The 16,465-nt window shown below is 46.2% G+C and overlaps 1 protein-coding gene across 1 annotated transcript in view; it reads right to left on the bottom strand.

Annotated features, from left to right (window-relative positions):
* Positions 1 to 11,981: 11,981 nt before the first annotated feature.
* Positions 11,982 to 16,465, bottom strand: part of ANOS1 (anosmin 1) — a 200,958-nt gene continuing 196,474 nt past the window's right edge. Inside the window, exon 17 of the mRNA XM_018043716.1 lies at positions 11,982 to 13,235. Within this exon, the coding sequence (XP_017899205.1) occupies positions 13,177 to 13,235 (59 nt within the window). The 3' untranslated portion in view covers positions 11,982 to 13,176. The remainder of the gene's footprint in view (positions 13,236 to 16,465) is intronic.

Raw genomic sequence — 16,465 nt, 5'->3', positions numbered from 1 at the left:
GAGTGTCTGTGCTGCCCGGCAAGGAGGCTGCCTTGATGTTGGAGGCGTGACTTCATTTTCAGACTCCGGGGTTCCCTCACTACCTGATCTGAGCCACTGACTTGGTTTCTCACTTGTACTTCTGAGCTGTAAGATGCTCCCTGCTCCCCTTGCCCCCGCCCCCAGGGATGCTGGCAGAAATGAATGAGTTAATGCAAACAGCATCTTTAGCCAAACACAGTATCATTGGTGCTGTCTTAGCTCTGGGGTTGATTCCATGAGCTGTGTCTCTAAAGTGCAAGAGCTTCCCAGGTGGCGCTAGTGGTCAAGAACCTATATGTCAATGCGGGTGACTTAATGAGACGCGGGTTCGATCCCTAGTTCAGGATGATCTCCCGGAGGAGGGCGTGGCAACCCACTCCAGTATTCTTGTCTGGACAATGCCCGTTGTCAGAGGAGCCTGGAGAGCTGCAGTCCCTGGGGTTGCAAAAGAGTCAGACACGACTGAAGCGACTTAGCCCGCACACGAAAATACAAAGCCGGGAGGGGGAGGGGGTGGTCTTCGGATCACGCCAGGGCAATTCCAGGCGGGTTGAATCAACACAGGAATGAAGCATGGTTTCCATTATACATAATGAACCTAATTGCCTGTGATGGGATGTTGTTTGAGATGGGGAGGGCGATACCGGGGTTGGAAAGGTCATTCAGCATCCAGTCAGGGTCACACACGAGCTGGTGCTGTAGGTAGGCCCCCCGCTCCCCGCTCCATCCTAATTGGCTCCTGAGATTGCGTTTAAATCACTCCAAGCTGCCTGTCTGAAAGCTCTTTCACAGCAGCTAAGAAAAACATGCAGTTTCTCCTAACTCACACCCTGTTGCTATTTAGCTGCTAAGTTGTGTCGGACTCTTGCGACCCTGTGAGCAGTATGTAGCCCGCCAGGCTCCTCTGTCCATGGGATTCTCCAGGCCAGAATACTGGAGTGGGTTGCCATTTCCTCCTCCAGGGGATCTTCCCAACCCAGGGATGGAACCCAGGTCTCCCACATGGCAGTTGGGTTCTTTACCACTGAGCCACTTGGGAAGCCCATACACCCTAGAATATCCCAAACTGTATCTGACTACTCTGTGTTTTATTAGTGTTTCCCACAGTAAATTCGCAATGACGCCCCAAACACAGAATGGGAGATGTCTGTGTATAGGAATGCCCACATCCATCTACGCAGCTATACAGCTGCACCCATGCTGAGGTGGGCAGCTGTGTCTTTGTGCATAATTTACTCTGGCGTAAAAGTGGGGCAAGAAAGCAGCTCTGGTGCAGTCCCAGTATAGTGCCTTTTCCTGAGACTTTTAACTTCTTCAGCTCCACGAGCAGGATGTTTGTAACAGGTAACAGGGTCTGCAGGACAGGTTCTCACCGTGGGTCCATCTTAGAATTATCTGGGGACGCTTAATTTACTTATTCATTTATTTACATTTGGACTTCCCTGGTGGCTCAGACGGTAAAGCGTCTGTCTACAATGTGGGAGACCTGGGTTTGATCCCTGGGTCAGGAAGATCCCCTGGAGAAGGAAATGGCAACCCACTCCAGTACTATTGCCTGGAAAATCCCATGGACAGAGGAGCCTGGTAGGCTACAGTCCATGGGGTCGCAAAGAGTCGGACACGACTGAGCGACTTCACTTACTTACATCTTGTGTGGAAGGCGGGGATCTTAGTTCCCTGACCAGGGATCAAACCCGTGTGCCCTGCAGTGTGGAAGCCTGGAGTCTTAACCACTGGACCCCCAGGCAAGGCCCCCAGGGACCCTTGAGCACAGCTCTGATGTCCACACTTTCACTCTAGCCCTGAAGGTGCCAGAGGACTCTAGCGAGGTCTCCCCTAGAATCTAACCGGCAGCGAGGTTTGAAAGCATCTGGACTAAACTGAGGTTGATATCAACTGGAGGCTGTTGTTCAAAACTCATCTCTTGGAATTATGTTAATCTGAAACAACAGTGTATTTACTACTTTGGGCAAGGTCTGACCTCCTAAACAGGAACAAACCTCACTGTTTCTTTTTTTTTTTTTTTAACTCTCCATAAAACCCACATCTCAACCATAAATATGCACGTACATTCCTCTCAATCCATGAAATGAGTTTTAAGATCTGTGGATTTTATTTACACATAGGTTTAGTTTCATTGGACAAGACAGAGCTTTATAGGCAGAACTGGCGGTAGGCATGCAGCTTTAGGAAAACAAGTCATGGCCTGTCACTCAAGACACTGTCAAATGCGTAATGAGCCGATCGTTTTGATAGCATTGAAGTTAGCATTGCCCTGAAACAAATGGCATCCAGCTTGAGGGAAACTGCAAAAATACACAATACTTCCTTAAAGTGAATTTAACTAAGTGTGGTTTAGATGTTCTTTTGCTTAGAAAACAGTGCTGTTCAGTTGATTAGTCGTGTCCAACTCTTTGCAGTCCAGGACTGCAGCACGCCGAGCTTCCCTGTCCATCACCATCTCCCAGAGCTTGCTTAAACTCATGTCCCCTGAGTCAGTGACGCCATCCAACCATCTCATCTTCTGTCGTCCCCTTCTCCTCCTACTTTCGATCTTTCCCAGCATCGGGGTCTTTTCCAATGAAGTTGGTTCTTTGCATCAGGTGGCCAAAGGATTGGAGTTTCAGCTTCAGCATCAGTCCTTCCAATGAATATTCAGGACTGATTTCCTTCAGGATGGACTGGTTGGATCTCTTTGTTGTCCAAGGGTCTCTCAAGTCTTCTCCAGCACCACCGTTCAAAAACATCAGTTCTTCATCACTCAGCCTTCTTTATGGTCCAACTCTCACACCCATACCCGGCTACTGGAAAAAAACCATAGTTTTGACTATATGGACCTTTGTCGACAAAGTGATATCTCTGCTGTTTAATGACGCTGTCTAGGTTGTTTCTTCCAAGGAGCAACCACATGCACAGTATGAAAAGATAAAAAGAAACAGTGGCATGTACATACATGTAGTAAAATCACATAGAACTAAATAGACGCACACGCGCGTGCATGTAAATCCAGAGACATCTGAGTCATCTGACTAAGTTCTCTGGGTGGTGTCGATGGCACGTTTCCGGTTATGACTCTGTCCTGTAGTTTGTTTGAACGACATTGCCGCTGGGGGGAAACCCGGATGAGGTTCTTGGGCAGTGACCTGTTTTGACTATTTGTTCTTACTGTTGAACTGTAGTCGATTTTCAATATTGTGTTAGTTCCAGGGGTACATCAAGGTAATTTCATGATCTATGTATATATGTTGTTTCAGATTAATTAGCATTGCAGGTGATTCCAACAAATTATTGTTCCCTGCTGTTGTTGGGTCCGTCGTGTCTGACTCTTTGTGACCTCACGGACTGTAGCATGTCAGGCCTCCCTGTCCCTCACTATCTCCTGGAGTTTGCCCAAGTGTGCTATACAGTAGCTCCTTGCTGCTTGTCTATTTTATATACTGTACTTACCAAAGGGAGAAGGTATCTGCTAAAGCCTTTGACTGTGTGGATCACAATAAACTGTGGAAAAATTCTGAAAGAGATGGGCATACCAGACCACCTGACCTGCCTCTTGAGAAACCTGTATGCAAGTCAGGAAGCAACAGTTAGAACTGACATGGAACAACAGACTGGATTGAAATAGGAAAAGGAGTACATCAAGGCTGTATATTGTCACCCTGCTTATTTAACTTAATGCAGAGTACATCATGAGAAACGCTGGGCTGGAGGAAGCACAAGCTGGAATCAAGATTGCCAGGAGAAATATTAATAATCTCAGATATGCAGATGACACCACCCTTATGGCAGAAAGTGAAGAGGAACTAAAAAGCCTCTTGATGAAATTGAAAGAGGTGAGTGAAAAAATTGGCTTAAAGCTCAACATTCAGAAAATGAAGATCATGGCATCCGGTCCCATCACTTTGTGGGAAATAGATGGGGAAACAGTGTCAGACTTTATTTTTCTGGGTTCCAAAATCACTGCAGATGGTGATTGCAGCCATGAAATTAAAAGACGCTTACTCCTTGGAAGGAAAGGTATGACCAACCTAGATAGCATATTCAAAAGCAGAGACATTACTTTGCCGAGCAAGGAGATCCAAGCGATCCATCCTAAAGGAAATCAACTCTGAGTATTCATTGAAAGTACTGATGCTGAAGCTCCAATTCTTTGGCCACCTCATGTGAAGGGTTGACTCATTGGAAAAGACTCTGATGTTGGGAGGGATTGGGGACAGGAGGAGAAGGGGACGACCGAGGATGAGATGGCTGGATGGCATCACTGACTCAATGGACATGAGTCTGAGTGAACTCCAGGAGTTGGTGATGGACAAGGAGACCTGGCGTGCTGCGGTTCATGGGGTCGCAAAGAGTCGGACACGACTGAGCGACTGCATTGCACTGAACTGAACTGAAACCCATAGTCCTGATCTGTCCCCTTCACTCTCCCCTTTGGTGATCATGAGTTTGTTTTCTATGTCTGTGGGTCTGCTGTATATGTTCCTTTGTATCACTGTTTAGATTTCACAGAGAAACGATATCATGTAACATTTGTCTTTGACTTAGTTCACTTACTATGATCGTCTCTGGGTTCATCCACGCTGACGTAAGTGGCAATATTTGATTCTTTTTATGGCTGAGTAATATTCCAGATTATCTGTGTATGTACACATATATATGCAGAACCGATTCATTAGAAAAGACGCTGATGCTGGGAAAGATCGAGGGTAGGAGGAGAAGGGGGCGTTGCAGGATGAGATGGTTGGATGGCATCACTGACTCAATGGACATGAGTTTGAGTAAACTCCAGGAGTTGCTGATGGACAGGCAAGCCTGGCGTGCTGCAGTCCATGGGGTCGCAAAGAGTCAGACAGGACTGAGCGACTGAACTGAACTGAGCTGAACACACATGTATTGATACGTAACACATCTTCTTAAATCAGTTGTCTGCCGACGGGCACTTGGTTGTTTCCGTGTCTTGACTGTTGTAAACAGTGCTGCTGTGAACATTGAGATCCATGTATCTTTTTGCATTCGAGGTTTCATTTCTTTCCAGATACTTGCCCAGCCGTGTGATTGCTGGATCCTATGGTAGCTCCATTTTTATTTTTTTAAGAAACTTCCATACTGTTCTCCATAATGGCTAGACCAACTTGCATTCCCACCAACAGTGCAGGAGGGTTCCCTTTTCTCCACATCCTCTCCAGTATTTATTTGTAGACTTTTTAATGCTGGCCATTCTGAGCTGTGGGAGGTGGTCTTTCATTGTAGGTTTTATTTGCAATTCTCTAATAAATAGTGAGTCTGAGCATCTTTTTATGTGCCCATTGTGTGGCCATCTGTATGGCCAATGGACAATTTGGAGAAACATCTGTTCAGGTGTTTTACCCATTTTTTTAATTGGGTATTTTTGTTCCTTGTTGAATCGTGAGCTGTTGTGTATTTTGGAGATTAATCCCTTGTCAGTCTCATTGTTTACGAATATTTCCTCCCATTGTGTAGGTTGTCTTTTCATTTCGTTTGCGGTTTCCTTAGCTGCGCAAAATTTGGTTTGATTAGGTCCCATTTGCGTATTATTGCTTTTACTTCTTTTCTCTTGGAAGACTGACCTAAGAACGTACTTCTGTGACTTATGTACGAGAATGTTTTGCCTATGGTCTTTATATCTAGATCTTTAAAGCATTTTGAGTTTATTTTTGTGTATGACGTGAGGAGGGCTTCCCAGGTGGTGCTGGTGGTAAAGAATCGACCTGCAATGCAGGAGCCTCAGGTTCGATCCCTGGGTCTGGAAGATCCCCTGGAGGGGGAAATGGCAACCCACTCCAGTAATCTTGCCTGGAGAAATCCCATAGACAGAGGAGCCTGGCAGGCTATAACCCATGGGGTCGCAAAGAGTCGAACATGACTGAAGCGACTTAGCACACAGCACATGATGTGAGCGAGTGTTCTAACTTCTTTGATTTACGTGCATCTGTCTGGCTTTCCCAGCACCACTGGCTGAAGAGACTGTCTTTCCTCCATCGTATACTCTATACAGCGGCTTATTTAGGTGACCATCATGCCTTTCTCCTGTGTTTGCTTTCCCTACTGTTGATTTTTCTCTTTCCTGTGGATTCTTGCTTCCTTTTTCTATGTAGAGAAGAACTTTCAATTTGTTTTCCTTTTAGGATAGGCTGAGTATCGCTGTCTTCTTGGAGTTTTTTCTTTTCTCTACTGAGAAATTCTTTTCTCTCTCTCCCATTCTGAATGATAATCTTGCTGGGTAGACTATCCTAGTTTGCAGACGTTTTCCCTTTCTCAGGACTGTGAATAGATCTTGCTGCCCACTGCCCCCTGCCCCACCTTGTGGCCTGTGGGGTTTCTGAGAGACATCAGCTGAATGTCTTGGGCCTGAGCTCTGAGCCCACAGTCACCTCTGAGCTGAGTGCACAGTCCCTCTGATCTTGGCGGGAGTGGCTGGAAGCATGGAGGGTGGAGACCACACAGAGGGGCAATGCAGCTGCCGGCACGTGGAGCTCAGGGCCAGCGTGGACAATGGGTCTGGGGAATGGTGGCCTCATGGACCGGAGGACCCGATGGGGATGACGTGGGGTTCCTTGGGGGTGAAGCCTCAATGTTGAGAGTGACTCAGGCAGCTGGTGCGGGGGCTCAAGGGCAGGGCTGCCGTCAGGAGGGGCACTGCCTGGGCCTGGATTCGGGATACCAGGAGTGGGACTGAGAACCAGCACACCCTCCTGGTTAAGATCGTGGCCAGGGACATTATTCCTTCAGTGGGATTTCTGCTTGTTTTTCACTTGAAAGTCAGATGGATAATTCTTTCTGCAAATAAGTTGTATTTGTACTCACATTGGGTTATGATATGTAACCTGTGTTTGCATTTGGAAATTACGTGGTGTTATGTGTTTTTCCTAGTGAAGTTAAGGCTTGTGTTGGATAAACTGGACCATTTTAAGAGTGTAATTCAGTGGCATTTAGTTCCTGTTCAAAATGCACAACTATCCCCTCTATAAAGTTTCAAAACCTTGTCATCACTTTCAGACCTGAACGCTGTCCCCAGGAAGCACTTACCACCCGGTCCCTCTCCAGTCCCTGGCAGCTAACGCAGGTGTTTTCTGCTTCCATGGACTTTACTGTTCTAGAAAGTTCACAAAACCGCAGTCAGGCAACAGCAGACCTTGTGTGTCGAGATTCTTAGGTGTGGCTCATATATTAAAAAAAAAAAAGAGTCCATCACCATTGTTTGAGAATTTACTGGGCCAATGACCAGCACAGTCTCTCTAGATGCAGCGGCTTCTGATTATAAAGAAACACAACACAAATGTGTGAGTTTTTTTTGTCGGGAAAATCCCATCATTTTTTCAAGGAGAGATTAGAAAACAACAGAAGGAAAGGTAGCTGGCTCTGGAGGTCACTCAGGAAGCCCAGGCTCACACCTCAGAGGTCCCGTGTCTCCCTGTGGGTGCCCCACGTCCATCCCTTGGGTAGCCGCCAGCTTCTTCACCATGGGGGTCTCAGCCCAGAGTGATCCTGCCTAAGAACACGGAAGTCAGGACCCCACAGCCTCTCCCTCACCCAATGCTCTGCTTTCTTTTCATCCTCGGGTTTCTCACACTCTCCAGTTCTGTCTAGTTGCTCTCTCCTCGAAGGAGCAGCCCTTGAAGCCCTGGGACCTGCCCTCATAGCCAATATCCCGCCCATATAGCAGGACCACGCAGCAGCAGAAACTTGAAGGACGTTCCTGCCGGGTGAACGCGTAGAGAAATAAGTAGGTGATTTGATGGAGACAGAACTCATCTTGGCTTTCGGATGGACTGCCTTCTTCAGGTGGCTTATGGAGTAGCATCCTCCTGAGTGGAGATCCTCCTGAGTCATGGACGGAGATGCCCGTGGGCACAGCGGCCACCCGGTGTGGGGGTCTGCACGGGTGGGAGGGGACCCCCCCTCTCCGGCCTGCAGTGACTGTGCTGTTGAGAACCAAGGGCTGTGGCTGAAAGCTTATGAGTACAACGTGTATCTAGTGGCATTTTATGGACAGCACCTGGGGTCAGGAGTGGTGGGGAGGGGACAGTTGTTTAAGCCTGTGGACCAATGGATGGAAAATGCCACCAAAACCATTGAGAGTCATGCTTGTAAATCGAGAGAAGACTGTGACGCACTGATCTCTGTCAATGGTCCAGAAGGCTGTGTTCAGGACGACGAGCTGCCTTGTGGCATTTTTGTTCATTGTTCAGCTGCACAGTTGTGTCTGTCTGTGCCACCGTGGACTGCAGCACGCCGGGCCTCCCTGTCCTTCACCATCTCCTGGAGTTTACTCAGACTCATGTCCATCGAGTCGACGATTCCATGCAACCATCCCATCCTCTGTCGCCCCCTTCTCCTCCTAACCTCCAATCTTTCACCAGACCTTGAGTTCCTTTCGTCCTGACAGCAGAATGAGGCTGTTTCCGTCTCCCCAGCTTCATAGGAAACTGCTCATTTTTCTTTCTAAATGAAAATAAAATGTGCGTGTGTGTTTTCAGGAACATAAGGAGTCCAGTCCACTGGGCAGGTTTAAAGGTCCTTTATTACGGAATCAGTCAGTATGTACAAACTCTACCGTTAAAATAATGAGTGACAGGGATCAGACTATTTACAATGCTTTTGTTTTTTCTTTTTTTACAACATTTCTTTACAAGATTATTTCTCTCTAAATAACATGGGACACAAACAAAATCATTTTTTATTACATACATAAATAAATATTGACTTTTAAATGACCTAAGGGACGTGGTTTGCATGAGAGGGTAGCCATTCTGTTATTTGCGCACTACAGTTATGTCAAGAAGTCCTAACAGTTTTGCAGAGAGACCTGTGTGAGTCACTCTGTGAATCGTGTAACTTGCCAAGTGTCCAAGAGAGCTGAGAAGCTGAGTTTGGCCATGCAAAACCACAGACACCATAGGTCACCGGCTTTGTGCATTTTTATCGTAAATGAACGTACAACGCAACGGGTATTTAGCCACTGTGTTCTGGTGACGATGGGCACGTGTGCATAAGCTTAGACTGAGACATTCGCAGTCACAGGACTGAACGTGACGAACCCCACGACACGTGGTGTAAGGGCGTTAAGTAAGACTCCCATCATGTGAATGATGCTGCCTGGTCAGTAGGACAAAATGAACATTTGCACTCATATGATAGACAAACTCAGCCTTTTAATCAGGTTCTTCAGTGGAGATAAAAGATACTGCAGAGGTGGTGATGGACAGGGAGGCCTGGCGTGCTGCGATTCATGGGGTCGCAAAGAGTTGGACATGACTGAGCGACTGAACTGAACTGAACTGAAGGGCTTTGAGGTCCAGTGTAAGCACCTCCCAGGTATGCCTACTCCACTTGACTCAGTTCCGCCTTGCAGAGGGCAGTTTTCCTCTATTCAGTGAACACTATTACGATGCAGTGATTCTCACCGGGGGCGACTCTGTACCCCAAGACGGTGTGGACCGTGATGACAGAGCGTGTGGTCATCACACCCGGGGTGCGGTGCTCCTTGCCTCTGGTGGGTGGAGACCAGGGGTGCCCCACGCCCCACAGTGCAGAGGGCAGGTCCCGCCCGCCGACAGAGAGCCGTGCGGCCCCAGGTCTCAGCAGTGCTGAGCTGGAGGATGGGTTCTGCTCTCTAGATGGGTTCTGGGTTCTTCCAGGTCTTTCTAGGACAGAGATCTGTTTGTAAACTTTGGATTCTGGAAATTTTACCTGTCATAAACATTATTGTCTCTTGAAGAAAATTTTACTGGGAGTGTAACTGCTTTATAATGCTGTGTTAGTCTCTGCTCAGACCTAAGTGCACATTTATCCCCTCGTTTCTGGATTTCCTTCCCATTTATGTATATTAAAATAACACTGGCTGATGCGGAGGGCACACATTCATTTATAAAGATTGCTCCCTGAGCCCACTTACAACAAGAGGATAGCCCAGATAAATAAACCCATCACTGAGGAGTGAATATTCTCAGTAAAAAAGACGCACATAGCCTTGATGTGTATCGGGTTACACACCTGCATTTGATGACTTCATATGTTTGATGAGCTTGGCTTTTCTAAAGAGTAAATGCTGTCACTGAATATACTTTTTCTCATATGAGAGAAGTGCATCTAATTTCAATAAAACAGAGAATCAGCTATGAAACTGGTTTTAAAATTAAACAACATAAATTTTTAGACCTTTATTAGGGCAAATTTTTAAAAACTCAAAAAACTGTAATTATATTTCTGCTCATTTCAGTATTATTGAAATTTATAAAGGAAACTCAGCTTTCTCTTATTGCCTAGTCTTCTCTTCCAATAATACTAATAAAATTTATCAAATATTATAGCAGGATGAAATGCTCATAAGACCTACTTCAGGTATTTCAAGGTAGAAGCTTCAGAACCTTGATCCGAACTAAAAATGTATTTGCTCAACGTCTATGACCCAGGCAAAAGAAACGTCATTAAATTTTACAAAATTAAGTGTATTTAATAATTTAATAATATTTCGCATCTATGTATATACTCCCGCGTTTTAAACTATACAACAGTACAAAGATGGGCTGGCACAAATACTTACTGATATATTTAGGACCAATGAAGGTAGACGATAAACACACAGCCAATAATAATTTGAAGCCTTCCCTTTTGAGATTCTGAGGGTTTGAAAATCCAGATGCTGGGAACGGCGTCTAGGGAAAACCCATGGTTTCAGAGATGAGCTCTCTGTTTGCGCATGCGTCCTCCGTGAAGACTGTCCCTCCCGTCTCCGTGCAGAAGGGGAACCCGCTGACTCTGCAGGGACACTCTGTTGCAGAGTCCACCCCAGACCACGCACGGAGCTGCAGAGAAACAGCCTGAAGCCCCGTGAGCTGGCTGCACCCTTGAGATCCCCCCGTAGCCCCTCCTTCAGGCTGCAATGCACCGCCCGCCTGCTCAAGCTTCCAAGCTCATCGAAGACGCAGGAAGTAGTTTTTTTTTCCCATCTGTTCTGTCGGAGATCCATGCGTACCGGCCCCGGGGTTCTCCGGGGAGAGAGGCGTGCGTGTGATAACAGGGGTCGTCTCTCTGCCTGGTGTCCGCACTTAAGAGCTTAGGCCTCCCAGGAGGAGTTGAGACCCTCACGTTCTCGGCCTGCGCAGCTCATTCAACCCCTCGCCGCTCATTGAATCCCCGGCAACCAGGGCGCCCACCGCAGGCTTTCGGAAAGGAAGGAAAACGGCAGGCTCCCAGGCGCACAAGAGCTTTCACTGTGTTCCTCTTGTACATAATGAGATGAGGACGCCCTTACATGAAAATGTTTAATTTGGAGAAATCGCTGTTTTCTCATAGAATAGACACCGATGGGGAAAACAGATTACTTGAATGATGTTTAGAGTTGCATCCATCACGGGTGAGCTGGTTAAATAATTATTGCAGCGACTTGTACTCAAGCTACCCATGTGTATATGTGTGCGTCTGTGTATATGTATTTACACGTATGTATATATTGTATGCTGCTGCTGCTGCTAAGTCACTTCAGTCGTGCCCGACTCTGTTAGACCTCATAGATGGCAGCCCACCAGGCTCCTTTGTCCCTGGGATTCTCCAGGCAAGAATACTGGAGTGGGTTGCCATTTCCTTCTCCATATATATTGTATACCTACCTGGAAATATACAGACACACATACATACATGTATATACACATGGGTGTTCCTTCAAGCAAAAAATATATTAAAACATCTCTAGTTTAAGGGTGCCCCAACATTCCCCTCAACACTATATACTAACACCGTGTCTTCAGTTGAGTTCATGCTATGAGGCATTAGCATGGCGCCTCATAATTTTTCAATTAAAATTTTCATAAAACTTTCAAATAAGATGTAATAGGTTTGAAGGAGTAGAGAAAGGTTTCCTGTTTAGTTGCTAAATTGTGTCTGACTCTTTGCAGTCCCACGGACTGTAGCCCACCAGGCTCCTCTGTCCACGGGATTTTCTCCAGGCAAGAATACTGGAGTGGGCTGCCATTTCCTCCTCCAGGGGATCTTTGCAACCCAGGGACCGAACCTGTCACTGCATGTCCTGCATTGGGAGGCAGACTCTTTACCACTGAGCCACCTGGAAAGCAAAGGTAGGTTAGCCCAAGGCAAACAGCTGTCCTTCTCTTCCTTCCAGAGTCCCCCTCTGCCTTTCCTACATTATGGAGAATATTCTACCAAACAAAGAGCTTGCTTTGATTAAGGCAAGGGGAAAGATTTGAAAATGTTCGATAGTTGGGTTTCTCTCATTTCAAGCAAGAGGTTTTGTAGCGTGTTAAGACACGGGAAAGTGCCCGAACAAAGCACAGCAGCAGGTGTCTTCCCCATCAAGGAAAAAAGGAAAATATCAATAAAGTATCAGGAAACCTTCTTGTAGGATGAAATATTAAAGCCCCAGGAAACAGTTTTAATTTCTCCAGGGCAGACTCTGGGTAGCAGTGTTGACTCCTGGCTGGGAATGTCTTAACAGAAACTGTCCTTTCGAGGCCAAACTCATCTATGTCTTTGTATAAAATGAAGCTTGAGTGCTTGAAGCTGGAGCATTTTAAATTTAAACTAATGGGCAATATTTCGGGTTTACAGATTTTTCAGTTGAAAAAGAAAAAAACCCATAGGGAATTTAAAAAAAATTCATCTTCAGAAATCTCTGAATCAATATTAGGATGTAAAAATCTGGATACTTTTCCATTGACCTGGCAAATCCAATCAATAATGTAATCTCCAAGTGTTCAGTGAGTAACTGTATGCTTACTACGGGCAGGCCTATTATGTGTGTAAATTGCTTCTTTGGAGAATCTGTTGATGCAAATTCGGGGACAACTCAAACCTGCATTGGGAGGAGCTTTACCACACAGGCAGGCAAGAATTAGAAGTGGAACAGGGCTGGGCTGCGTGTTGTCCGTTGTCATGGGAACCTGTCCCAACACCCCCCCCCCACCCCCCTCCACCCCCGCCTTCGCGAGGCTCACTGCGGGTCCTTGGTTCTGGGGGCACGTTTTCCAGGGCAGACAGAGCATTGAGCGCCCCGCGGTTATTACGCAGGGGCAGGCGGTCTTCCGGGAAGGGCCTGATGCCTCCCAGTGGGCACGGCCAGTCCTTGCGGGGTTGTGCCAGCTTCCACACTTGCTCAGGGTTCAGACGGGCTCTCAGAGCAGCTCAGTACCTTTCTGCAGGAGGCTTGTAGTGGTGGGGATGGCGGTGTTTCAGATGGGGGCCTAGAGACAGAATGGACGTGTCAGTCCGGCCACCGTCCCCGGCTAGACCGACTGGAGGAACAGGTGTGTGTCTGTGCCCTGCCCACGGCCCATGCCACCCAGGTCCTGCCGGACCTGACTCTGAACTTGCAGACACACATCCACCCCGCCTCTCTTTTTTCTCTGCCTTCCCCAGCTCTCTGGTTCCCTCCATAAAACCTTCAAGATCGCAAGAGAAAGAAGACAAGCCCCTTTCTTTATAATAATGTAAGCCGGGCAGAACCCTTTGTATTTATTTCCTCGGAAAAGTTTAGAAATTAACACATCCTTTCATGACACACTCACTTTCGGTGGAGGGACGCTGTGAGTAATGGGTGGACATGGTCCCAACCGGGACAGGGCATCGCACAGGGTGCTCCCAATGGGGTGGTTTTCACTTGTCTTTAAACTCCTAAGTGCAAAAAGCTGCTGGGGCAAATTTGATCCATCATTTAAAAACTAAAATAAACCCAGGATCATTACTTCTTATCAACACATAAACCACTGACGTGGCTTTTTAAAGTTTAAGCTGAGAAAGCAACGTACATAATCTGAAACCCAACAGGACGCTGTCTTTGTTTTAAATACACAATTGTTACCATTTAGTTTTGCTAATAACTAATTTCTGTAAATACACAATTGTTGCCGTTCAGTTTTCCTAATAATTAATCTTTGTAAATACACAATTGTTGCTGTTTAGTTGTGCTAATAACTAATCTTTGTAAATACACAATTGTTGCTGTTTTAGTTTTGCTAATAACTAATCTTTGTAAATACACAATTGTTACCGTTCAGTTTTGCTAATAACTAATCTTTGTAAATACACAATTGTTGCCGTTCAGTTTTGGTAATAACTAAAATTAGCTTCCACATGTTTTTACTAATAGGGCAGAGGCTTAAGTGTGTAACAGTGGAGGGGATGGATGTCTACTATTTCTAGCACATCGTCTACATGAAGAATTTAAAGTGATGGAAGAATTGAAGCAAAAAGTAAGAATCTGATATTTTAAATGATCTGCTTCAAAACAGGAACAGAAATGAAAGCATTGCTCCTAAGATACAGCTGTTGAAATGACTGTTAAAAAAAAATTGGTATTTAGCCACAAGAATTTGGGAAGACACAGACTATTCTCCATGTAGTTTCTTCACACAGCACTTTCCCTGGTCTTGTCCAAGCCTAATTCTCCTCACCTTCCTGATCCCTAGTACACAGCCCCACGTTCAGTTACTACCCACATGCCGATGACCTTCAAAGCTTTCAGCGCTGGACCCTGCAGTCCCGAAGGCCTTCAGGAAGTCTCCGTCTCACTATCCCACAGGTGACTCAGATGCAGTCGTCTCTACGCTAATCTCACCATCCTCCGTCTCACACCCCGACCTGGGCCTCAAGCACCTCGGACCACGGTTCCAGCAAACCGTATCCTCTTGCACTAAATGACTCTTGGCTTCCTCCCGCACTTATTCCTCTGTGCATACTTTTTGTTTCCAAACACATACGTTTTTAAATTTTATTAGAGTATAGTTGATTTACAATGTTGTGTTTAATTTCTGCTGTAGACCAAAGTGATTCAATTTTATATATACAGTGTGTGTGTGTGTGTATATATATATATAGAGAGAGAGTACAGTTTTATATATTCTGTTTTTATATGTATGTACACACTGTATATATTCTTTTCCATCATGGTTCCCTGGTGGCTCAGATGGTAAAGCCTGCAACGCAAGAGACCCAGATTCGATCGTGGGGTGGGAGGATCCCCTGGAGAAGGAAATGGCAACCCTACTCCAGTACTCTTGCCTAGAAAATTCCACGGATGGAGGAGGCTGGTGGGTTATAGTCCATGGGGTCGCAAAGAGTTGGACATGACTAAGCAACTTCACTTTCTTTCTTTCTTATCACAGAATATGTAATGCAGTTCCCTTGCTCCATGGAAGGACCTTGGTGTTTATCCATCCTGTGTATACTGGGTTCTATCTGCTGATCCCACACTCCCACAAGTCTGCTCTCTCTGTCTGTGAGTCTGCTTCTGCTTCGTAGTCAAGTTCCTTTGTGCTGTAGTTTAGACCCCAAGCGAGTGACATCTATGAAACAAGAACAGACTAACAGACATAGAGAATAGGCTTGTGGCTGCGGAGGGTGGAAGGGAGGGTGGGGTTGGGGGTGGACCAGGAGTTTAGGGTTAACAGACCCAGCACATATTCAATCACTGCGAAAGCTAACAGTTCCGGCCCCTGAAGACATCACTAGATTTTCTTTCCCGTTTTTTCAACATCAGCAAACACAGTAGGATGAGGACTCCTGTATGGTCAATAACTGCGACCACTCCCCGGCGTATGTCCTTAGTGTTGCCCGGGAGGCTCTTTGTTTTGAAACAATAGGTGGAAATCATTTTTAATCTACGTGATTTCGCAGGAAGTCAAGTAGACTGATTGGGATCATATCGTGAAGAAAATTTATGTAATACAGACAGTGAAAATGAAAGTTGGCTCAGTGGTGTCCGACTCTCTGTAACCTCAAGGACTATACAGTCCAGGGAATTCTCCAGGCTGGGATACTGGAGTGGGTAGCCTTTCCCTTCTCCAGGGGGATCTTCCCAATCCAGGGATTGAACCCAGGTCTCCCACATTGCAGATGATTCTTTACCAGCTGAGCCACCAGGGAAGCCCAAGGATACTGGAGTGGGTAGGCTATCCCTTCTCCAGGGGGCCTTCCTGACCCAGGAATTGAACCAGGGTCTCCTGCATTGCAGGCGGATTCAGGGAAGCCAATAGATTATATACAGTAGAAATACATGTAATAAGCTGCACAGCAAAGTGGTATTTCCTATACAGTTATATTTGAACATCTTAATTTTTAAAAAAATTTCAGAATGATATGATTTTTTTCCCCCTTGTGTGGGCGCATGCTAAGTCACCTCAGATGTGTCCGATTCTGTGCGACCCCATGGAATATAGCCTGTCCAGGTTCCTCTGTCCGTGGGATTCTCCAGGCAAGAAACCTGGAGTGGGTTGCCATGCCCTCCTCCAGGGGATCTTCCCGACCCAGGGATCGAGCCTTACGTCTCTAATGTCTACCTGCATTAGAAGCCCTACCTCTTGGGTATTTAAGGTTAGAAGATAGGAAAAAAAGCACGCCTTCTGTAGAGCAAAAAAGTAACAGAAGGGGAGGAGGAGGGTGCATGGGAGGGAAAAAGGGAGCGTGTCAGGTCGGC

Source organism: Capra hircus, assembly GCF_001704415.2.
Source record: "Capra hircus breed San Clemente chromosome X unlocalized genomic scaffold, ASM170441v1, whole genome shotgun sequence".
Taxonomy (NCBI): Eukaryota; Metazoa; Chordata; class Mammalia; order Artiodactyla; family Bovidae; genus Capra; species Capra hircus.
This window is presented reverse-complemented; position numbering and strand designations above follow the sequence as displayed.